The sequence below is a fragment of the Excalfactoria chinensis genome, chromosome 7 (genome assembly GCF_039878825.1).
Source record: "Excalfactoria chinensis isolate bCotChi1 chromosome 7, bCotChi1.hap2, whole genome shotgun sequence".
Classification (NCBI taxonomy): domain Eukaryota; kingdom Metazoa; phylum Chordata; class Aves; order Galliformes; family Phasianidae; genus Excalfactoria; species Excalfactoria chinensis.
In genome coordinates, this window is record NC_092831.1 from 29,321,602 (window position 1) to 29,346,201 (window position 24,600).

Here is a 24,600-nt window from a genome sequence, read left to right on the forward strand (position 1 = left end):
ATAGACTAGACACAAGAGACAATAGAGAAGTGACAAGAGACAAGACAAAAGAGACAAGAGAGAAGTGACAAGAGACTAGAGAGAAGTGACAAGAGAGAAGAGACAAGAGACTAGACACAGGAGACAAGAGAGAAGTGACAAGAGAAGTGACAAGAGACTTGACAAAATAGACAAGAGACAATTAACAATAGACTAGATACAAGAGACAAGACAGAAGGGACAAGAGACTAGAGATTAGAAACAAGAGACAAGAGAAGTGAAACGTGGCTAGACACAAGAGACAAGAGAGAAGCGACAGGAGACTAGACACAAGAGAAAAGAGAGGAGTGACAACAGACAAGAGAATAGACACAGGAGACAAGAGAGAAGCGAACAGAGACTAGACACTAGAGACAAAAGAGAAGAGACAATAGACAAAAGGGAAGTGACAAGAGAAGTGACAGGAGACTAGACACAATAGACTAGAGAGAAGTGACAAGAGACTAGATACAAGAGACAAGAGAATAAAAACAAGAGACAAGAGAGAAGTGACAAGAGACTAAACAAGAGACAAGAGGAGTGATAAGAGACAAGACACGAGAGACAAGAGAGGAGTGAATAGAGACTAGACACAGGAGATAGAAAACTAGACACAAGAAACGAGAGTAGAGACAAGAGAGATGTGACAAGAGAAGTGACAAGAGTCTAGAAACAATAGACAAGAGAGAAGTGACTAGAGTCTTGTCACAGGAGACTAGAAACCAGAGACAAGAGAGTAGTGACAAGAGACTAGACACCAGAGACAAGAGAGAAGTGACAAGAGTCTAGATACAATAGACAAGAGAGAAGTGACAAGAGACTAGACACCAGAGACAAGAGAGAAGTGACAAGAGACTAGACACCAGAGACAAGAGAGAAGTGAGAAGAGACTTGTCACGTGAGACTAGACACCAGAGACTTGTCACAGGAGACTAGACACCTGAGACAAGGGAGAAGTGACAAGAGACTAGACACAAGAGACAAGAGAGAAGTGAGAAGAGACTAGACACAAGAGACAAGAGAGAAGTGACAAGAGAGAAGAGACAAGAGACTAGGCACAAGACACTAGAGATTAGACAAAAGCGACAAGAGAGAAGTGCCAAGAGACAAGAGAGAAGTGCCAAGAGATGTGACAAGAGACTAGACACAATAGACTAGAGAGAAGTGACAGGAGACTAGACACAAGAGACAAGAGAGAAGTGACAAGAGACAAAAGACAAGACACAAGAGACAAGTGACAAGAGACTGGACACAATAGACTAGAGAGAAGTGACAAGAGACTAGACACAAGAGACAATGGAGAATTGACAAGAGACTAGACCCAGGAGACTAAACAGAATAGAGAAGAGCCAAGTGACAAGAGAGAAGTGACAAGAGAGAAGACACATGAGACAATAGAGAAGTGAATAGAGACTAGACACAAGAGATAAGAAACTAGACACAAGAAACAAGAGAGTAGGGACAAGAGACTAGACACCAGAGACAAGAGAGTAGTGACAAGAGACTAGACACCAGAGACAAGAGAGAAGTGACAAGAGACTAGACACGGGAGACAAGAGAGAAGTGAGAAGAGACAAGAGAGAAGACACAAGAGACAAGTGAAAAGAGGCTAGACACAATAGACAAGAGAGAAGTGACAAGAGACTAGACACAAGAGACAAGAGAGATGTGACAAGAGACTAGACACAAGAGAAGAGAGAAGTGAGAAGAGACTTGTCACAGGAGACTAGAAACCAGAGACTTGTCACAGGAGACTAGACACAAGAGACAAGGGAGAAGTGACAAGAGACTAGACACAAGAGACAAGAGAGAAGTGACATGAGACAAAAGAATAAACACATGAGAGAAGAGAAGTGACAATAGAAATGTGACAAGAGACTAGACAGAAGAGATGAGAGATAATTGACAAGAGACTAGACACAAGAGAAAAGAGAGAAGTGAAAAGAGACTGGGCACAAGAGACAACAGGGAAGTGACAAGAGACTAGACACAAAAGACAAGGGAGAAGTGATAAGAGTCTAGACACAGGATACAAGAGAGAAGTGACAAGAGAGAAGTGACAAGAGACTAGATACAATAGACGAGAGAATAAACTTAAGAGACAAGTGACAACAGAGAAGTGACAAGAGACTAGACACAGGAGACGAGAGAAATCACAAGAGACAAGACACAGGAGACAAGAGAGAACAGAAAAGAGACTAGAGAGAAGGTACAAGAGAAGTGACAAAAGACTAGATACAAGAGACAAGAGAACAAACACAAGAGAGAAGTGAAAATAGAGAAGTGACAAGAGAGTAGACTCAAGAGACTGGACACAGGAGACAAGAGAGAAGTGACAAGACACAAGAGACAAGAGAGAAGTGACAAGGGACCGGACACAATAGACAAGAGACAAGAGACTTGTCACAAGAAGCTAGACACAAGAGACAAGAGAGAAGTAACAAGGGACTAGACTCAAGAGAAAAGACAGAAGTAAAAAGAGACTAGACACAAGATACAAGAGAGAAGAGACAAGAGACTAGATACAAGAGACAAGAGAGAAGTGAGAAGAGACTAGACACAAGAGAAAAGAGAGAAGTGACAAGAGAGAAGAGACAAGAGACTAGACACATGAGAAAAGACAGAAGTAAAAAGAGACTAGACACAAGATACAAGAGAGAAGTGACAAGAGACTAGACATCAGAGACAAGAGAGAAGTGACAAGAGACTAGACACCAGAGACAAGAGAGAAGTGACAAGAGACAAAAGAAAAGACACAAGAGACAAGAGAGAAGTGACAAGAGACTGGACACAATAGACTAGAGAGTAGTGACAAGAGACTAGACACAAGAGACAATGGAGAATTGACAAGAGACTAGACCCAAGAGACTAAACAGAAGAGAGAAGAGCCAAGTTACAAGAGAGAAGTGACAAGAGAGTAGACACATGAGACAATAGAGAAGTGAATAGAGACTAGACACAAGAAATAGGAAACTAGACACAAGAATCTAGAGAGTAGGGACAAGAGACAAGAGAGATGTGACAAGAGAAGTGACAAGAGTCTAGATACAATAGACAAGAGAGAAGTGACTAGAGACTTGTCACAAGAGACTAGACACCAGAGACAAGAGAGTAGTGACAAGAGACTAGACACCAGAGACAAGAGAGTAGTGACAAGAGACTAGACACAAGAGACAAGAGAGAATTGAGAAGAGACTAGACACAAGAGACAAGAGAGAAGTGACATGAGACAAGAGAATAAACACATGAAAGAAGAGAAGTGACAATAGAAATGTGACAAGAGACTAGACAGAAGAGATGAGAGATAATTGACAAGAGACTAGACACAAGAGAAAAGAGAGAAGTGAAAAGAGACTAGGCACAAGAGACAAGACATAAGAGACAAGGGAGAAGTGACAAGAGAAGTGACAAGAGACTTGACAAAATAGACAAGAGACAATTAACAATAGACTAGATACAAGAGACAAGACAGAAGGGACAAGAGACTAGAGATTAGAAACAAGAGACAAGAGAAGTGAAACGTGGCTAGACACAAGAGACAAGAGAGAAGCGACAGGAGACTAGACACAATAGACTAGAGAGAAGTGACAAGAGACTAGATACAAGAGACAAGAGAATAAAAACAAGAGACAAGAGAGAAGTGACAAGAGACTAAACAAGAGACAAGAGGAGTGATAAGAGACAAGACACGAGAGACAAGAGAGGAGTGAATAGAGACTAGACACAGGAAACGAGAGTAGAGACAAGAGAGATGTGACAAGAGAAGTGACAAGAGTCTAGATACAATAGACAAGAGAGAAGTGACTAGAGTCTTGTCACGGGAGACTAGAAACCAGAGACTTGTCACAGGAGACTAGACGCAAGAGACAAGAGAGAAGTGACAAGAGAAGTGACAAGAGACTTGACAAAATAGACAAGATATAATTAACAATAGACTAGACACAAGAGACAAGAGAGAAGTGACAAGAGACTAGATACAGAAGACAAGAGAGATGTGACAAGAGACTAGACACAAGAGACAAGAGAGAAGTGACAAGAGACTAGATACAAGAGACAAGTGACAAGGGTCTGGACACGGAAGACTAGAGAGAAGTGACAAGAGACTTGTCACAAGAGACAAGAGAGAAGTTACAAGAGACTAGATACAATAGACAAGTGACAAGAGTCTAGACACGGGAGACTAGAGAGAAGTGACAAGAGACTTGTCACAAGAGACAAGAGAGAAGTTACAAGAGACTAGATACAATAGACAAGTGACAAGAGTCTAGACACGGGAGACTAGAGATGTGACAAGAGACTTGTCACAAGAGACAAGACAGAAGGGACAAGTGAGAATTGACAAGAGACTAAAATGAGACAAGAGGAGTGATAAGAGAGAAGACACTAGAGACAAGAGAGTAGTGACAAGAGACTAGACACCAGAGACAAGAGAGAAGTGACAAGAGACTTGTCACGGGAGACTATACACCAGAGACTTGTCACAGGAGACTAGACACCAGAGACAAGGGAGAAGTGACAAGAGACTAGACACAAGAGACAAGAGAGAAGTGAGAAGAGTCTAGACACAAGTGACCGGAGAGAAGAGACAAGAGACTAGGCACAAGAGACTAAAGATTAGACAAAAGCGACAAGAGAGAAGAGACATGAGACAAGAGAGAAATGCCAAGAGAAGTGACAAGAGACTAGACACAATAGACTAGAGAGAAGTGACAGGAGACTAGACACAAGAGATGAGAGAGAAGTGACAAGAGACTAAACACCAGATACAAAGAGAGAAGTGACAAGAGTCTAGATACAATAGACAAGAGAGAAGTGACAAGAGACTAGACAGCAGAGACAAGAGAGAAGTGAGAAGAGACTTGTCACGGGAGACTAGACACCAGAGACTTGTCAAAGGAGACTAGACTCCTGAGACAAGGGAGAAGTGACAAGAGACTAGACACAAGAGACAAGAGAGAAGCGACAAGAGACGAAACATGAAACAAGAGGAACAAGAGACGAAACATGAAACAAGAGGAGTGATAAGAGACAAGACACAAGAGACAAGAGAGAAGTGAATAGAGACTAGACACAAGAGACAAGACCGAAAAGACAAGAGAATGGGGCAAGAGAGAAGTGAACAGAGACTAGACACTAGAGACAAAAGAGAAGAGACAATAGACAAAAGGGAAGTGACAAGAGAAGTGACAGGAGACTAGACACGGGAGACAAGAGAGAAGTGACAAGAGAATAAACACATGAGACAAGAGAAGTGACAATAGAAATGTGACAAGAGACTAGACAGAAGAGATGAGAGACAAGTGACAAGAGTCAAGACACGGGAGACTAGAGAGAAGTGACAAGAGACTTGTCACAAGAGACAAGACAAAAGAGACAAGAGAGAAGTGAAAAGAGACTAGACACAGGAGACAAGACAGAAGTGACAAGAGATTAGATACAAGAGACAAGACAGAAGGGACAAGAGACTAGAGATTAGAAACAAGAGACAAGAGAGAAGTGAAAAGTGGCTAGACACAAGAGAAAAGAGAGGAGTGACAACAGACAAGAGAATAGACACAGGAGACAAGAGAGAAGTGAACAGAGACTAGACACTAGAGATAAAAGAGAAGAGACAATAGACAAAAGGGAAGTGACAAGAGAAGTGACAGGAGACTAGACACAATAGACTAGAGAGTAGTGACAAGAGACTAGATACAAGATACAAGAGAATAAAAACAAGAGACAAGAGAGAAGTGACAAGAGACTAAACAAGAGAGAAGAGAGAAGAGAGAAGAGAGAAGAGACTAGACACAAGAGACAAGAGAGAAGTGACAAGAGAGAAGAGACAAGAGAGAAGAGACAAGAGACAAGACACAAGAGACAAGAGAGGAGTGAATAGAGACTAGACACAGGAGATAGAAAACTAGACACAAGAAACGAGAGTAGGGACAAGAGACAAGAGAGATGTGACAAGAGAAGTGACAAGAGTCTAGATACAATAGACAAGAGAGAAGTGACTAGAGACTTGTCACAGGAGACTAGAAACCAGAGACAAGAGAGTAGTGACAAGAGACTAAACACCAGAGACAAGAGAGAAGTGGCAAGAGACTAGACATCAGAGACAAGAGAGAAGTGACAAGAGACTAGACACCAGAGACAAGAGAGAAGTGACAAGAGACTAGACACCAGAGACAAGAGAGAAGTGACAAGAGACTAGACACCAGAGACAAGAGAGAAGTGACCGGAGAGAAGAGACAAGAGACTAGGCACAAGAGACTAGAGATTAGACAAAAGCGACAAGAGAGAAGAGACAAGAGACAAGAGAGAAATGCCAAGAGAAGTGACAAGAGACTAGACACAATAGACTATAGAGAAGTGACAGGAGACTAGACACAAGAGATGAGAGAGAAGTGACAAGAGACTAGACAGCAGAGACAAGAGAGAAGTGAGAAGAGACTTGTCACGGGAGACTCGACACCAGAGACTTGTCAAAGGAGACTAGACACCTGAGACAAGGGAGAAGTGACAAGAGACGAAACATGAAACAAGAGGAGTGATAAGAGACAAGACACAAGAGACAAGAGAGAAGTGAATAGAGACTAGACACAAGAGACAAGAGAGAAGTGAATAGAGACTAGACACAAGAGACAAGACCGAAAAGACAAGAGAATGGGGCAAGAGAGAAGTGAACAGAGACTAGACACTAGAGACAAAAGAGAAGAGACAATAGACAAAAGGGAAGTGACAAGAGAAGTGACAGGAGACTAGACACGGGAGACAAGAGAGAAGTGACAAGAGACAAGAGAATAAACACATGAGACAAGAGAAGTGACAATAGAAATGTGACAAGAGACTAGACAGAAGAGACGAGAGACAAGTGACAAGAGTCAAGACACGGGAGACTAGAGAGAAGTGACAAGAGACTTGTCACAAAAGACAAGACAAAAGAGACAAGAGAGAAGAGACAAGAGACAAGAGAGAAGTGCCAAGAGATGTGACAAGAGACTAGACACAATAGACTAGAGAGAAGTGACAGGAGACTAGACACAAGAGATGAGAGAGAAGTGACAAGAGACTAGACCCAAGAGACTAAACAGAAGAGAGAAGAGCCAAGTGACAAGAGAGAAGTGACAAGAGAGTAGACACATGAGACAATAGAGAAGTGAAAAGAGACTAGACACAAGAGATAAGAAACTAGACACAAGAAACAAAAGAGTAGGGACAAGAGATAAGAGAGGTGTGACAAGAGAAGTGACAAGAGTCTCAATGCAATAGACAAGAGAGAAGTGACTAGAGTCTTGTCACAGGAGACTTGACACCAGAGACAAGAAAGTAGTGACAAGAGACTAGACACCAGAGACAAGAGAGAAGTGACAAGAGACTAGACATCAGAGACAAGAGAGAAGTGACAAGAGACAATAGACAAGACACAAGGGACAAGAGAGAAGTGACAAGAGACTGGACACAATAGACTAGAGAGAAGTGACAAGAGACTGGACACAAGACAATGGAGAATTGACAAGAGACTAGACCCAAGAGACTAGAGATTAGACAAAAGTGACAAGAGAGAAGAGACAAGAGACAAGAGAGAATTGCCAAGAGAAGTGACAAGAGAGAAGTGAAAAGTGACTAGACAAAAGAGACTAGTGAAGTAACAGGAGTGTAGACACAAGGGAGAAGAGACAAGGGAGAAGAGACAAGGGAGAAGAGACAAGGGAGAAGAGACAAGGGAGAAGAGACAAGGGAGAAGAGACAAGGGAGAAGAGACAAGGGAGAAGAGACAAGGGAGAAGAGACAAGGGAGAAGAGACAAGGGAGAAGAGACAAGGGAGAAGAGACAAGGGAGAAGAGACAAGGGAGAAGAGACAAGGGAGAAGAGACAAGGGAGAAGAGACAAGGGAGAAGAGACAAGGGAGAAGAGACAAGGGAGAAGAGACAAGGGAGAAGAGACAAGGGAGAAGAGACAAGGGAGAAGAGACAAGGGAGAAGAGACAAGGGAGAAGAGACAAGGGAGAAGAGACAAGGGAGAAGAGACAAGGGAGAAGAGACAAGGGAGAAGAGACAAGGGAGAAGAGACAAGGGAGAAGAGACAAGGGAGAAGAGACAAGGGAGAAGAGACAAGGGAGAAGAGACAAGGGAGAAGAGACAAGGGAGAAGAGACAAGGGAGAAGAGACAAGGGAGAAGAGACAAGGGAGAAGAGACAAGGGAGAAGAGACAAGGGAGAAGAGACAAGGGAGAAGAGACAAGGGAGAAGAGACAAGGGAGAAGAGACAAGGGAGAAGAGACAAGGGAGAAGAGACAAGGGAGAAGAGACAAGGGAGAAGAGACAAGGGAGAAGAGACAAGGGAGAAGAGACAAGGGAGAAGAGACAAGGGAGAAGAGACAAGGGAGAAGAGACAAGGGAGAAGAGACAAGGGAGAAGAGACAAGGGAGAAGAGACAAGGGAGAAGAGACAAGGGAGAAGAGACAAGGGAGAAGAGACAAGGGAGAAGAGACAAGGGAGAAGAGACAAGGGAGAAGAGACAAGGGAGAAGAGACAAGGGAGAAGAGACAAGGGAGAAGAGACAAGGGAGAAGAGACAAGGGAGAAGAGACAAGGGAGAAGAGACAAGGGAGAAGAGACAAGGGAGAAGAGACAAGGGAGAAGAGACAAGGGAGAAGAGACAAGGGAGAAGAGACAAGGGAGAAGAGACAAGGGAGAAGAGACAAGGGAGAAGAGACAAGGGAGAAGAGACAAGGGAGAAGAGACAAGGGAGAAGAGACAAGGGAGAAGAGACAAGGGAGAAGAGACAAGGGAGAAGAGACAAGGGAGAAGAGACAAGGGAGAAGAGACAAGGGAGAAGAGACAAGGGAGAAGAGACAAGGGAGAAGAGACAAGGGAGAAGAGACAAGGGAGAAGAGACAAGGGAGAAGAGACAAGGGAGAAGAGACAAGGGAGAAGAGACAAGGGAGAAGAGACAAGGGAGAAGAGACAAGGGAGAAGAGACAAGGGAGAAGAGACAAGGGAGAAGAGACAAGGGAGAAGAGACAAGGGAGAAGAGACAAGGGAGAAGAGACAAGGGAGAAGAGACAAGGGAGAAGAGACAAGGGAGAAGAGACAAGGGAGAAGAGACAAGGGAGAAGAGACAAGGGAGAAGAGACAAGGGAGAAGAGACAAGGGAGAAGAGACAAGGGAGAAGAGACAAGGGAGAAGAGACAAGGGAGAAGAGACAAGGGAGAAGAGACAAGGGAGAAGAGACAAGGGAGAAGAGACAAGGGAGAAGAGACAAGGGAGAAGAGACAAGGGAGAAGAGACAAGGGAGAAGAGACAAGGGAGAAGAGACAAGGGAGAAGAGACAAGGGAGAAGAGACAAGGGAGAAGAGACAAGGGAGAAGAGACAAGGGAGAAGAGACAAGGGAGAAGAGACAAGGGAGAAGAGACAAGGGAGAAGAGACAAGGGAGAAGAGACAAGGGAGAAGAGACAAGGGAGAAGAGACTAGGCACAAGAGACAAGAGACTAGGCACAAGAGACTAGGCACAAGAGACTAGGCACAAGAGACTAGGCACAAGAGACTAGGCACAAGAGACTAGGCACAAGAGACTAGGCACAAGAGACTAGGCACAAGAGACTAGGCACAAGAGACCAGGCACAAGAGACCAGGCACAAGAGACCAGGCACAAGAGACCAGGCACAAGAGACCAGGCACAAGAGACCAGGCACAAGAGACCAGGCACAAGAGACCAGGCACAAGAGACCAGGCACAAGAGACCAGGCACAAGAGACCAGGCACAAGAGACCAGGCACAAGAGACCAGGCACAAGAGACCAGGCACAAGAGACCAGGGACAAGAGACCAGGCACAAGAGACCAGGCACAAGAGACCAGGCACAAGAGACCAGGCACAAGAGACCAGGCACAAGAGACCAGGGACAAGAGACCAGGGACAAGAGACCAGGGACAAGAGACCAGGGACAAGAGACCAGGGACAAGAGACCAGGGACAAGAGACCAGGGACAAGAGACCAGGGACAAGAGACCAGGGACAAGAGACCAGGGACAAGAGACCAGGGACAAGAGACCAGGGACAAGACATGACCAGGGACAAGACATGACCAGGGACAAGACATGACCAGGGACAAGACATGACCAGGGACTAGAGACTAGAAACAAGACACAAGGAGCATAAGACAAAAAAGACCATAGCACTTACAGCATAAGACATCAAGAAACTCAGCCCATAAATCTTAAAAGATATTATACTTCACAGAAGACTTACCTGCTTCCTGACATTAATAAATTCCTGACGGTGATTTCCATAGTAGAATGTTACAACTCAATATGCCTAGGAATATTTAATTGAAAGGAAACAAGCTATTTCTTCCTGCAAATAAAATGCATGATAACGCATGAATTGAATCAAAGGCGTGACCTAATATGACTTCCAGCATTTGTTTTCCTATTTAATCCTTTGAGAAATGGTAAATACGACGGCAGAGGTTCCGCATTGCTGGGTTTCTGGCCCGAATATTTCCCTATGTGGAGTGTGGGTTGTGGCATATCTATGGAAGAGCGCTCTTAGAGATCCTTGCTGCGAAAAAAAAAAAAAAAAAAAAAAAAAAAAGCATAGGATAATTCATAACTTTTACATATCATAATAAACTGAGGTGACCTGGTGGTTCAGAATTGCTCCTTGGCATTTTCTCATTGATGGCGGTAGCGTTACAAATAAGCTTTCCCTTTAATACACGACTACCGAGCCAGTTACTTACTCTAAATGGAAGACGTGCGTTCCCATAGTCCCCTTCGAAGTGATAAAGTAAAAGTTCCCTAAAGCGTGTAAGAGTGAACACTGATAACAGATAAACAACTGCCCATTGAAAACAACCTCATGGACCCCCAGAAGGTATCTTACATTACAGACGATAGAGGCAATGACTGCTACATTGCATAACGTAGAAAATGACTGACAGCAAGACATATCACCCTAATGTCTTGACAATAAATTACATTGATGCACAAAAAAAATAAAATAAAATAAAATAAAATAAAATAAAAATTAAAAAATTTACAAGCAGAGCTCATAGCTATGTAGGAACTGAAAAAGGTGATGTAAACAGACAAAACAGGGACTTGAGATTTCCCAATGCAAAATAAAAGCTGATGGGGATCAAGGAGTGCACCTCTACCCGTAAGGCCTCAAACCTTCTTTAGCGTATCCAGCTCGATGTGTTTCGGTGACGGAAGCGTGCCTAGAAATGTGACATGACTGACCGCCTACAAGCGGCGTAGATTCTCCGGAAAAGCGGTCTCCCCCCTTAACTTACCATTACCAACATTTCTTGGCAGGGGTCAGGCAGCTAATAGCGTGCAGTACTTTGTATAACATGACACATATTTGCAGATTAGTAAATTTAATTTTAACGGCCTAGTCCAGAAGCAAACTGAATTCAAAACCTCAACTCGTTTTGTATTCTCAGCTGTTACGTGTTTCGATAGCGACAACCCACCAGGTACCGTTAAAATAATTGTCCCATGACATGACGTACTGGGTGGCAAAGCACCTGCCGACAGACGAGCTGGAGCGCAGGCTTTGATTCTCAGCTAGTACCCGCCAATACTTAACTCATAACTCCAGGATTATTACTGGCAGATTGGATGACAACTTCCCCTGGGCGTGCAAAGCTGCTACGCTAGAGCAGGAGTTTTCTGCTCTACTAATATTTTCAGAACTTTGCAAAGACTTTTAAGTAACGCTTACTTACTTAATTCCTCACTTAATTACTTAAAAATAAACAAATAAATAAAAATTGAGTCGTATCCAACTTCTAACCTTATCGCAACAGACATTGTCATCAAATGCTGTGATACGAAAGTGCGAGATTTCACGCAACTCTTGCACGACACCCACCTGATCTTCCTGTCGGTTCCATTGCTCGAGCAGGGAGCCTGGCAGATGAACAGAAATCTAGATTTTAATATTTTAGCCGAGATTCATCATCACTAAACTACATGAGAAACACAACTCTGCGCTCAAACTCTACATACAAGTGTTTAAAAAACACACGAGACAGTGAAAGGTTCAAGTGGCATAAATTTACTGCATCCTCCTAACATTTTCGTACTAAATACAAAGCGTGTGAGGCCTTACAAAGTTACAAGACAATAAATACTGAGACGACAAATTACCTCTATGCTATGGAAGCTTACAGAAAGGCTACCCAAACAATTATTTAGATTCAACTTCTTCATATATGGAATGAAGTACTTAGAACTACAGTGGTTTCATGATAAATGGCCTTTCGGTTCTTTGGACCCGCTTACCTGACGGGCGCGACCTTTATAATCGTCGATAAACTTCGCTAATCTCTCATCCGTTTTTCTGCCCCGTCTTGCGAGTAGACTTTTCTGCAATATACCTATAAAACATTTTTCTGCCATTGACTTTTTCAGTAATGCTTATGCAAATTCACGTCTTAGACTTGATCGCTTTTTTACTTCTGATTTAACTAGTGTTTCATTTAGGCATAAAGACATACAAATGCAGCTTACTAGATGTTTTTCCGATACCTTCTCCGCAAACTTTGCGTTTTTAAGCGAGACCTCTAAAAACGGGTATGACCGAAAGGAACAACTTCCTTCGGAAAAACCCTATGGAATCGAGCAACTCTCAAATAACATTACAATCCTTAAACCTTAACGTTTTCTTAACCTATCTCACAGGTAGCAAATTGTTGGTGCCATGCTCGGTTCGGTCTGCTTTTCTGTGACTGAACGAGTCACAAACTTAATGGAAGTGCCGCCCCCCAAAACTAAGGAATAAAACTTATTGGCCAAGAACATACTTAAAAGAAAACTGAAACAAACAATGGGGATATGACTAAATGTGCACGTGATTTTTCCCACCCGAATAAAGTGCTTAAGCGCACGGTCGAGTTCCATCGGCTTGAATTAATGCTCAGATGTATTTCGAGATGTTCCGATTACTACTGTTTCTGTGCTATTCCTCACTTTTCGGTAAGGCTTATCTCAACTCCATTCACTGATCTCATCTCCGTTCATAAGGTTGAGGACGAGGAGACGATCCTGCGTATGCAAAAGTGGTTAAAGTACAACTGCTGAAGGTTGGCTGTAAACCATTATGCTGCGATATGCAAGTAAAGAGAACCTTAGACTTCTACTAGCGTCTCCAATACGTCCTTAAAAATAATTGCGACAACGAACTGGCTCAGTGAGAGCATCTCGAGTCAGTTATCTTACACTACCTGTTGGTGTTTTTTTTGGTGGACTATTGAATGCCAGACATCACGTGAACCTAGACGTTCTGCTGTAACTATTGCACTCATTTGAACAAATTTCCTTTGTTCCGTAGGGGTTTGATTAAGACGACGCAGTATGGTATTTACACCCTATGTTTCTGTAAGTGAACAAAAATGCAAAAGTAAGTTATTTGCAACGACCCGGTCTCGATAGAAACTTCTGAAAAAATGCGAATTCCTTCCTTCCTCGATTCCGTTTGTACAAAAAATTGCCGACTTTGTCTACATAGTAGAAACTGAAGGGGCAACGTTTGTATGCTTACTTAAATGCGCACAGATATATAGCTAAGTAAGTAGACAGATGTACGGATGACCGTACTGTATCAGTAGACACACACAAACACGTATATATATACATATCAAAACCTGTTGGTTTAGTTTGCATTGTTCGGGAGAAAAACCTACTCCCGAGTTAGAATCTTCTGGCCGTTAAGTCGTTGAATCGCATTTCGAGTTCATCAACTGTGACTGAGAGTCTTATCAGTCAACCGTATAACTTCTCAGATTTTAAAACGATGCTCTCCACGTCGTGGTAGCCCTTGCCGTTTAAATGCTCGCCGGTGCAGTCGTGATTATAACTGTAGCCCGGAATGTCGCTGATCGTCGATACCGTATAGGAAACGGTGCGCATAGCGTCCGAGTGGCTGAAGCTGTGCTCAAACTGGATTTTGTACTGATTCCAGTGTCTTCGCAAAACAGCTTGGACCTACGATGAGAAACAAAAGCAAAAGCACGTAAAACACATGGATACATACGTCTGACTTAATATTTTGATGAACGAATGCCATAGCAGATGTCTCAGGGAACTAGGAAGTAAGGCTCAAAAATCCTGCATACTTACATGTCACATGAGATATTCTGAAAGAATGAAAATACACATAAAGGTTATTGGTCCTTTGCGTGCCAAATATGAGAGCTTGTAAAAGGAGTAGCGACAACACAGTTCTCTACTCCCCTATGGCTGTGAGTGAAATACGGAAAGACCGGATTTACCATTCCAGAACATCACTTCTATTCATCCTTATACTAAATATCAAAGTGTAGCAACTGTAAAATCTCATACAGACCAGATACTACGAATGATTTCTTGTACGGTCCTGATACAAGAAATGCTACATTAATGTCTGACCGCTGGGGAAGAGACTGAATGGTGAACATGTGAACATGGTGGCCAAGAAGGCCAGTGTCATCCTGGCTTTTGTATCAGGAGTGGTGTGGTGAGCAGGACTAGGGAAGTCATCCTGCCCCTGTACTTGGCATTGGTGAGGCCTCACCTCAAGTACTGTGTTCAGTTTTGGGCACCTCAGTACAGAAAGGAAACTGAAGTGCTGGAGCAGGTCCAAAGAAGGACTTGGAGAATATGCCTTATGAGGAGAGACTAAGGCTGTTTAGTCTGGAGAAAAGGAGGCTGAGGAGAGACCTTATTGCTCTCTTCCAGTATCTGAAAGGTGAGAGCGGGGCAAGTCTCTTCTCAGTGGTGACAGGACAAGGGGAAATGGCCTCAGGTTGTGCCAGGAGGAGTTTAGGTTGGATGTCAGGGTAAACTTCTTTACAGAATGGGTTGTTAAGCACTGGAATGGGCTTCCCAGGGAGGTGGTTGAGTCACCATCACTGGATATGTTTGAACACTGTTTGGATGTAGTGCTCAGGGATGTGATTTAGTGGAAGGTTTTTAGAGTGAGGGTATTAAGTTAGGTCATGGTTAGACTCGATGATCCTTAAGGTCTTTTCCAACCTGAGTAATTCTATTTCGTGAAATGACTAGTAAGACTATTTTCTGAAGGCTGTGTTTCTACCACAGTTAAAAATACTGATGATAAAATAGCTCCAGGCCCAGCCTTCTTTACACATCTCTGCGGAAAGGACGTGATGTTTATCACAGACATCCTCCTCTACTGTATGCTTAAACACCTGCGCGTGTGTGATAGCTGAAGTGTCGCTTTAATTAAATTCACACAGGATCAGCTTGGACTCCAAATACTGACACCTAAGTATCCAAACCAGATAGGTAATGCTTAGCGATACATCCTGCTGGGAATCAAATATATAAACAGAGACTTGAACTGGAATCGGTTTTAGCATAAAACCGGATCAAAACTGCTGACCCGGATCTTATACGCTGGGAAAAGAAGACTCTCTTTCTTCACCTTTTTTGTCTCCTTAGCTAAATCTACTAATAATAATGACAAACACCGACACTCAGGTATTTCTTGTGAACGAAATGTGTCTGGAAACCACAGGGAATATTCATTGCAATTCATACGTCTAGAGATTTAAGAGTAAGGGGAGGAAGCGTGACCTACGGGAAATGAATATTAGCCATATAGTTAACACTTAAGTAAATATTACTGGTCCAATAACATGACAGAAGAACACAACGGCATAAAAGAAACCCAAAGTTTGATGCCACTAAAGCATCTGGTCACAGCCATGTAGTGCAACTACACTACGTGCAAAAAAAAAATAAAATAAAATAAAAAAAAAAATGAACAGACGGATGTGAAAGAACAAGGACAGGACTGTACCTGTTCCTCTACCAACAGTGTCGTCTAAGTCCCGCTTCTTTGGCGGTGATCTTTTATCTGTTTCTTGTGGTTTTTCTTTCAAGCATGAATTGCAAAAATTGCACTGAGAAAATTTGTGTGTGTGTGCATATATATTTAGGCTTTCTACTGTATCTATCTTAAACGCTAAAGCCCTCCAAGTATACTCTCAGAGGTGAAGCTCAGTTCACGAGACCTTATTCTATTCCAGTTGACAGAGAACTCTCATAAGCTGCAACAAGGATCGGTTCCATAAAGTAACAAAACAGGGTGCGATTCTCCAGCAAAAACATGAGGAAGGTAGTTATTGAAACTAACTAATCGTGATTTCTCAAAAGTACGCTTCTTGTTTGAGAAATTGTGACCGAGGCGCAATGAGCTATTAAGCTCTGACTTTCTAACAATGTTTTTCAAGCGTGCTATCTCCTTTATGGCTAGAACAGACACAATCCATATATGCAAAACAATACAATAAAACTGATCACTTTACCTCTCCGTTGAAGAAGCAGAAAATTGTGGCCACCAGTAGACCCTGTAAAATGAAAATAACTTTTTTTATTTCACGTGCATGTAGATTTTTTCAGGTCTGAAAAACAATCAGAAGTTCCCGATACTATTCCAATAACACAGCAAACGAAAAGTTCTATAAATCTAATATCTGCGTACAGTTTCTAAGAATACCGTACAAACTAGTAATAGACCGTGGTATGTTTCTATCCTTTAAACAAAACAAAATTTGGTTTACTGAGAAAGCTCAAGTCGTTTACAGGACTATTGCATAAAGGTCTTTATAAAGTAAAATGAAAGGATACTTTTTTCCTTTGTTTTTTTCCATATGCCAACAAGCAGGCAAACCATATTTAATTCTTACCTGATAATGCATAAGGATGTGCATCACGTAGTCATAGACTTCCTCTGTGATTCGACCTTCCGGTCGCCACGGAAACAGCACGAATTCGATGCCGAGCAGGGGAACCAGAATGAGGGTGGCTCGCACTGCTTTCATGTATAGATTGGATTCTGCCTTGTGGGTGTCTTTCAGCTTGGTTATGAGCACACGGACGATATTTAACAAGAAGAAAAGATTCACCTGTTGGAATGGAAAAGGATGCTGAAGCTATTCCAAAAGTATACTGCACACACTACTTTGTAACGCTAAAAGCCCTACGACTAAAAAGGCACGTAGCATGTACACAACATTCTGATCACTCAATTAGCGAAAGTTAAAACTCTCTGAAAACATACTGAAGAAAATGAGGCTGACTGGGCTCTGACATCTAATCCCAGAGCCTCTTCTTCTATCCTTTTAAGCGAGCGTCAACCCAGGGTATACTTATCTTCCAGTGTTTATGATCTGTATACCATTTTCTCTACTTGTACACAAATAGTACAAATCTGAATGATGCTTATGAGGAATTAAAACTGCAGCTTGTGAAGAACAGAGTGGCAGCTGCTGTTTTGTGACTGATGCATGCACAGAAAGCACCTTATGGAAGGCCACAGCTGAAGGCCGATATACCTGAAGCTCTGACACGCGGTGCAAAGCTGAAAACACTTAATATCTTGGGTCCGGTTGCATATTTTAATGGTCTTGTTTGAACTATTATCGTGTTCTTTGGAATGACCTCTATCAGCATTACCTTTTATGAGAAAAGGTAAGCAAAGCACACGGATATCACCGCAGCATCCTTAAGGGCAGTCTGATTGAAATTAGCTCCAAATAATTCAGTGATCCGTTTGGAATGTAACACATGCAACTCGAGGGCGGTTCTCTGCAGTTGAGATCCTTACAGCAGTAAGGAAACAGGATCTGTTTCCATATGTGGTTTAAAATCTACCCTCATCTATTTACATCTCAGTGATTGCACACATCACCTTAAAAGGTTACATTGGAAAACATACAAGATTTCCATTACAGATGTGATCTTAATTTAAAAACAAATGAATTTACCTTGGCCATTCTGTCCGAAGACTTCAATTCACTTTTACAGTATAAAAAACAATACCATCACAGTAACGCACTCTTAAGATTTCAGTGTAAAAAGGGGGGGGGGGGGGGGGGGGGGGGGAACATCACTCTTTTGTGAAGACCTAGGGTACTAATGTGAAAGGATGTTCTGAGTTCCACAGCAGTAAGAGAACTGTATCGAATCCTTACCATTTTTATTTTATTTATTTTATTTTTTTGGGGGGAAAATAATTTCAGAAAGTCCCATATTTTAGAGCTAAAGAAAGAAACAGACCTGAGCGTTACCTATTAACTAAATAAATAGGTATTTTAAAGAGGCTTCTCTGAAGGACTATCTCATTTTCTTTTTTTAAACCGTGAATTTGAATCATCTATAGAGAATAATAAGTAAAAGAAATCTGACAAGTTCAGTTATTACATAGTTTCCGTAGCCGTTAAAAGCTTTTTGGGGAAAAGTAATTAATATCTGCTCATTTAATTTCAAAACCAAAAACAAACAAACAAACAAACTGCAAACACAGATATCCATGCGAACTGTCACTCAACATATTAGCACTCATTCTCGACCCGAAAAGCAATACCTTCACTTATGTATATGCATATAAATACATACATACACACTCAACAGTCTAATAATGCAAATAATGAGAGAAGCAGCAAAGGTAGAGTTCTATATTAATCCATCATGAAACCCCCTACAGAAACTACGCTTGAGCCGCTATAAAACTAAAGCTAAAGGCCCCCTCGAGAAAGGGCAGCCAATCCAAGGACCGTGCCCAAGGAAACAAGAGGTGAAACTGCTGTCTAGAATCCCACTCCAGAGGGTGGAGTAAAAGTGTCTTGTTCGTTTATCGCCTCTTTGCATCATCTGTCCTTCCTGCCAACAATTATATAGAGTAAAAAAAAGAAGCAGGGGAAGGAAGAAATAATCAGAAAGACAGAAAAGTCCATTCTACAATACGTAAGAATTCCCGGCCTCTCCCTCTCAGTAGGACGAGTACGAACACAGAAGATGTTTCAAACCACATGTGTCACCAGGTCCTCCACAACCCTGGCAGAATTCCTCTGATGTCCATTAAGGTTTTCGTGATAAACAGCTGTATACTGCTACAGCGACATGGCCCTTGACAGGCGTGTTATGTTATTTATATTCCACTTAATTTCTGTTTAAACTATTGTAACAGGAAACTGTTTTACATAAGAAACTACTGCATTAATTTTTCTGGAAGATTCCAGCTACCTTTTGGCTTTGGTTCAGTGACTGAGGTCTTTCGGTTCTCTCTCGGGGGATTCGTTAAGATTTGATGCGGCCCAGGATTCTCATCCGACTCCCCGTGGCACACGCAGATAATAAATCCATCCTCCAATCCTAACTTTAAGCCTTCTCACTTAAACTGCTAATTCAGCATTAGACTCAGAATTGTCTGCCCTCTTGCACTTTATTAGCACAGCTGATCCCTATAATACTGTCCTTACAATGCTAACTGAAGATGAAAGCAGCGACAGACACAAGTAAATACCACTCAGAAAATGATTTCTTTTGCAACATGCTTATAGCACGGAACATTTCTGATTTTCCATTTACCCGCCAAAACAACAAAATAAACAACAACAGAAAGAACACCACCGTGAAAATAAACATTTGGTGTTTGCAAGTAATGATCAGGACAGAGAACTGAGACCAAACGTAGTACCTGATGAGAAAGAACAGTATGAAAGTTAGTAAAAGTACGTACAACCCGTGACACAAGTATATGGAGCACAGGACATACTGAGGTCTTAATGAAGTGAATAGGTCTCGATTTGAGCAAGGTAGAGAGTGAATCTTTGCATTCAAGGACAAGCAGAGCAATGGAACTACTTCAACATGTCTTATCGTCAGATTGCTTGTGACGGTTTGCAAAGCTTCAAAGAAGTCCTGTCGTGCCAGCTGCGGCACGAATGTAAAGAAGAGTACCGGCAGCCACACAGTGACGTGAACATTGATCCGGGTGAGTGAGCGAAGGCAGAAAGAAAGGCAGGGAAGGGAATCCTAGATGAAATGCTGGATCCTATGCTATGAACTTAGCAGAATCTAAGTGCTACCTTCAGAGTGGTTATGACATCTCTGTGACCTGCAGTTCTCAATTTCAAAATTCTCCAGCATCTGATACTCCTAGTACTCTCCACATCCAGTTTGTGCTTAGCGGCACAGTAATTTTTACGAGGATATTGGTATCAACTCTGTTTAAATTAATTATCAGTTGCTATACGCAAATCATTCTTGGATCCAGAAGTTCAAATATTCTTAGACGCTAATGGGAGCCGTTGTTTGCTTTTAATACAGGTATGCGACTCGAGACCTATGCCTACCTGACCCCCGCTTTCTTGGCCTGTGTGCCTGTACGTACTCGTGAAAACACTGTTTATACCCAAGTTACGGACGTTCCCTAGGCTGAGTACACCAACGCTAGGCTTTCCACTTCTTGAACCGAGTACATCTGAAACTCATGAAACGTGTCGGTGACAAAAACTCCTGAAGCTCATGGGCTTCTTTCTAGTACAAAATCACTATATGTCAGTCTAAGGCACCGGTAAAGACACTCGTACATAGTGTTAATGATAGACAAAACAACCATCCCTTGAGTATTATTTATGCAAATAACGGCATAGCTAAATAAAAATCTATCATTTCAATGGTGCTGAAGCTAACTAAAATGCTAGCATACTGGCATATCCGACACTGAATTCTCCCTCCCCTTTTCTCAGTATTTCTCTACTCTAATTGTAGAATAGTAGAATGATCTGGGTTGGAAGAGACCTTTAATATCCTCTAATTCAAACTGCCTGCTGTAGGCAGCGACGCTGCCCGATAGACCGGGTTGTCTGTGGCCTGATCTGGCCTGGTCTTGAATGCTTCTGGGGAAGGGGCATGCACGACCCCCCCCCCCCCCCCCAGGCAGCCCATTCCGGTGTCTCACCACCCTCACAGTAAATAATTCTTTCCTCATAGTTTGCCTAAACCTACTCTCTCGTCCCAACTAAAACCATTTCCCTTCATCCCATTGCTACCTGCCCTCATAAGAAGTCCCTCCCTGTCTATTCTATAGGCCCCCTTCGGTTATCGAAGACTACTGTAAATTTCCCCCAGAACCTTCTCCAGGCTGAAGAGCCCCGGCTCCCTCAGCCTGTCCTCTCGGGAGAGGTTCTCCAGCCCTCTGATCATCTTCGCAGCCCCCTTCTGGACTCGCGACAACAACTTTAAGTCCTTCATTGCACTGGGGGCCCCAGAACTGGACACAGTGCTCCAGGTGGGGTCCCACGAGACCGGAGTATAGGGGTGGAAGCACCTGTCACACCCTGCCGTTCGTGCTTCCCTCAATGCAATCCAGGGTACGGTTGGCTTTCTGGACTGCAAGTGCACATTGCCAGCTCATGCTGAATCATTCATTGGGTGACACTCGAAAATCCTTCTCCTCAGAGCTGCTCCTGAGCCATTCTGCACCTGACCTTTAGTTGTGCTTGAGATGACCCTGACTGAGGTGTCGTGCCGTGCTCCTGGCCACGCTGAATTTCTCGAGGGCGGCAAAGGCCCGCTGCTCAAGTCTGACGAGGTCCCAGTGGTTAGCACGCCTACTTTCTAGCGCCTTAACTGCACCGCTCAGCCTGGTGTCATCTATAAACTTGTTGTTATAAAGAACATCGCTCTCTACTGCTTCATTCCCATTCTATTTCTGTAATTGCGGCTGCTACGGCAAACATACGCAATTAAACAAGCAACTGAAGACAACTCCAATCACAACGCAATTTAGGTCTGCTCCTGTCTGCAAATTATTTGGCAGGGATCTGGCCTCAGTTATGTAATAGAAGGAACAGGCAGTTATGTTGCTAACATTATGTAACTGTAGGATTTTCTGCCATGTACGAGAGGTAAAGGCCTAATCCCCTATGGCTTTTGCCGATTTTTCCCAACACCCCCCCCCCCCCCAACAATTCTCTTTGTGCCCTTTGATATCTTCCGCCTGTGAACAGTGTCTTTTCCATCAATATCTAATTTGTGGTTTAATATTGTTACTTAAACTTCTACTAAAACAGGTCGCGCTTAGTAAAGTGTGAAAAATGTATCTGGCGAGCAGCTGGGAAGCAAATGAGGGTTCTGTTCACTGACTCCAAATGCATGCATTTCATCTTCTGTCTTTATCTCTGGCCTGTCTTTTCTGAATCAATGTACTCTTTTTTTTTTTTTTTTTTTTAACGTCCAAGCAGAAAGTATCTATTACAGTATTGTCGCAGTGCAAACATCACAGGCAAGATCTCTAGCCGTGTCTAATCTGCTGATTGTTCCTGGTTTTCAAATCCAGCTGCTGATCGCATTGAGGCGAGAAAAATGCACTACGTGAAAAATCAAATGTATACTTATTTCTAAATTGCAAAGGCAATGGATAGGGATTCTGCCAAAAGTGATCACGTGCAGCACATTAACATGTACCTAATAAAATCCAAAGACATTCTTAGTGTTGCTGTGAGCGGAAAGTAGACTTGACCTTTTCGGACTGATCCCATATGAGCATCTCAATAAGTACGAGTCTTACCACTGTTTTGGTATGATTCTGCTGATGCCTCTGCTGGGAAGGAGAAAATGATCTTTCATCCCAAACTGAGGTCTATTAATAACCAATGGTATCATTCTCATAATACAAGCAAGTTTAAGCAGATATATCTCAGCTAAAAAGAGATTTTCTAAAGCCTTAGATCCATGAAGGGACATCTACACGAAGGAAGTGATGATCCCACATTACAAAGAAAAGTGAAACATGGTGCCATTCGAGTGAGCCAAAAAACATTGCTTCCTGAGAAAAAAAAAAATAAATTGTTTTTTCTGTAATTTGGAAAGAAGAAAACTGGACAGAATTTATCTCTGGTTTTAACTTTAAAAATTGAAATACTAGCTATCCTGTCTTTAAGGCTACACACGATCTAACAGACGCTGAGGATTATCAGTGACAACATCGGTAACGTGCCAAGGGCCACAGATCTCAATACTTTCATGGGGATGGCCTCTGGCTTCCTGAGGCAGAGGATCTCAGATGCATCAAAATGTTCTCAAAATACACGTTCATCGGTCAGTTTCACTGCGACTGAAACTGAACCTCAAGAACCGTGGGATTTATGGAAGCGTCTTCTGAGTGATTTCTGTATGCCCGGAAGTGTCCCACAAATATCCAAAAACAGTTTAAAAGTAGAAAAAATTCATATGGATCAGAAACCATAATGTTTCCAAAGACATTTCCATTATGTTTCCAAACTTCATGTTATCATCCTTATTTTCCTTGCACAAACTGAAAGTGATAAGGGAAGTCAATACACACGCTAGATATCTTTGCCAGATAGCCTTCAAGTTTTTGTTAAGGGAAGTACGTCTGTGTAAGGCTTTTTTTGTTTGTTTGTTAGTTTTTTAATTGACCTTACTCCTATTTTTAAATTAACCACTGACTGAATTTCTTCAGTTAAATTCAATTGTTTGAACATTTTCAAAACTTTCTTCGGTAGCAAAAATGTATGAAATAGTAAAAAGGTCAAGACAAAGGTATGTTCTGTGCTTGGGACACTTAATGGGTTCAATGGGAATACTGTAAACAAGGGACTGTTAGTTTTAAGCTCTTTCCTGCTTTAAACGTCACCAAGAACAATTTAAAAAATTAAGACAAATTAATTGAATGCTGCTTACCAATAGAGCGGCACAAATAGGGCCGTGGATGATGTAGAGCAGATGAGTATCAGAGCTGATCCAACAGCTAAAGAAAAGAAGCGAAGAGAGAATAACATTAGATACTTTGATATCTGTACTATTTCTTTCCTTCTCCTTAAACTAAACATAATCATCTCGCAAAGCAAATTTAGATACTACTTACTTGTCATTATAATACAAGCTTCTAGCGACGGCATGTATGCAAGCGGGGATCAATGGAAAACCTGTGAATGGAAAACAGTTTCTTAATATGTAAAACTAATAGCTAACACGTAAACAGGTAAATAAACCCACATCTTCTGCAGAGATCCTCCAAGTCATTTGTAAGCACGGAGCAAAAAAAGGATCGGTCTGATTTCGTTTTTCCCATATTTATTTTAGAGGGTGTATGAAACCTTATTCCCGCTCTCCAAACAGAAAATCCATATTGACGTACAGAAAGAAATGGCAAATTAACATTTATAATGGTTTCAAATGTAACAATTGATGTTAACGCAGATGGTTTGCAGGCTACGATCTGCATTAAGGCTAAATGGTCAGATAACTACATATATGTCTATAACTGCATATAAATAACATGATGACTAGCAACATTAATTGTATTCCTCCCATTTTTGAGTATCCCTAAAACAATATTCCTCGCACAAACAAATAAATAAATAAAATAAACAGACTGAATACCTGGCACGTACAAACTTTAAAAGATTAAATAGTTAATCAAGGTGCTTCGCACCCCGGTGATACCTATACTTCAGAAAGCACCGAGCACACGTTAGCTCTCAACTTGGACTCCGCCGTGTTCACTGCAGTACGGCAAGAGACACGGGCACCGAGTCATGCCGTAGCTGAACGTGCCCGAGGAAAGAGTCGTCACTTGCGCCTTACTACGGTATCTGAAACTGCCAGGTTGGGTGTCTTTGTTCTAATGTGGATATTACTTAAGATTGTTCGCTACGACTGCTCTATATTTGCAGAGTGAACAATACGGGTCAAATGGAACTGCTGGAAAAATAAGTTCTTAACCATCTCCGATTGGGTTTTGACCCTTCGCCCTAGACATGGAGAGACT

General features: G+C 42.2%; 1 protein-coding gene across 4 annotated transcripts in view; it reads right to left on the bottom strand.

Moving 5' to 3' along the window:
* Window positions 1-12,047: 12,047 nt before the first annotated feature.
* CALCRL (calcitonin receptor like receptor) overlaps window positions 12,048-24,600 on the bottom strand; it is a 62,183-nt gene continuing 49,630 nt past the window's right edge. For all 4 annotated transcript variants that reach the window (XM_072342283.1, XM_072342282.1, XM_072342284.1 and 1 more), the window contains 5 exons: window positions 23,695-23,755; window positions 23,511-23,577; window positions 16,706-16,924; window positions 16,325-16,366; window positions 12,048-13,997 (listed from right to left, as the gene is read on the bottom strand). In XM_072342283.1, coding sequence (XP_072198384.1) covers window positions 13,776-13,997; window positions 16,325-16,366; window positions 16,706-16,924; window positions 23,511-23,577; window positions 23,695-23,755 — 611 coding nt within the window. In that variant the 3' untranslated portion in view covers window positions 12,048-13,775. The remainder of the gene's footprint in view (window positions 13,998-16,324; window positions 16,367-16,705; window positions 16,925-23,510; window positions 23,578-23,694; window positions 23,756-24,600) is intronic.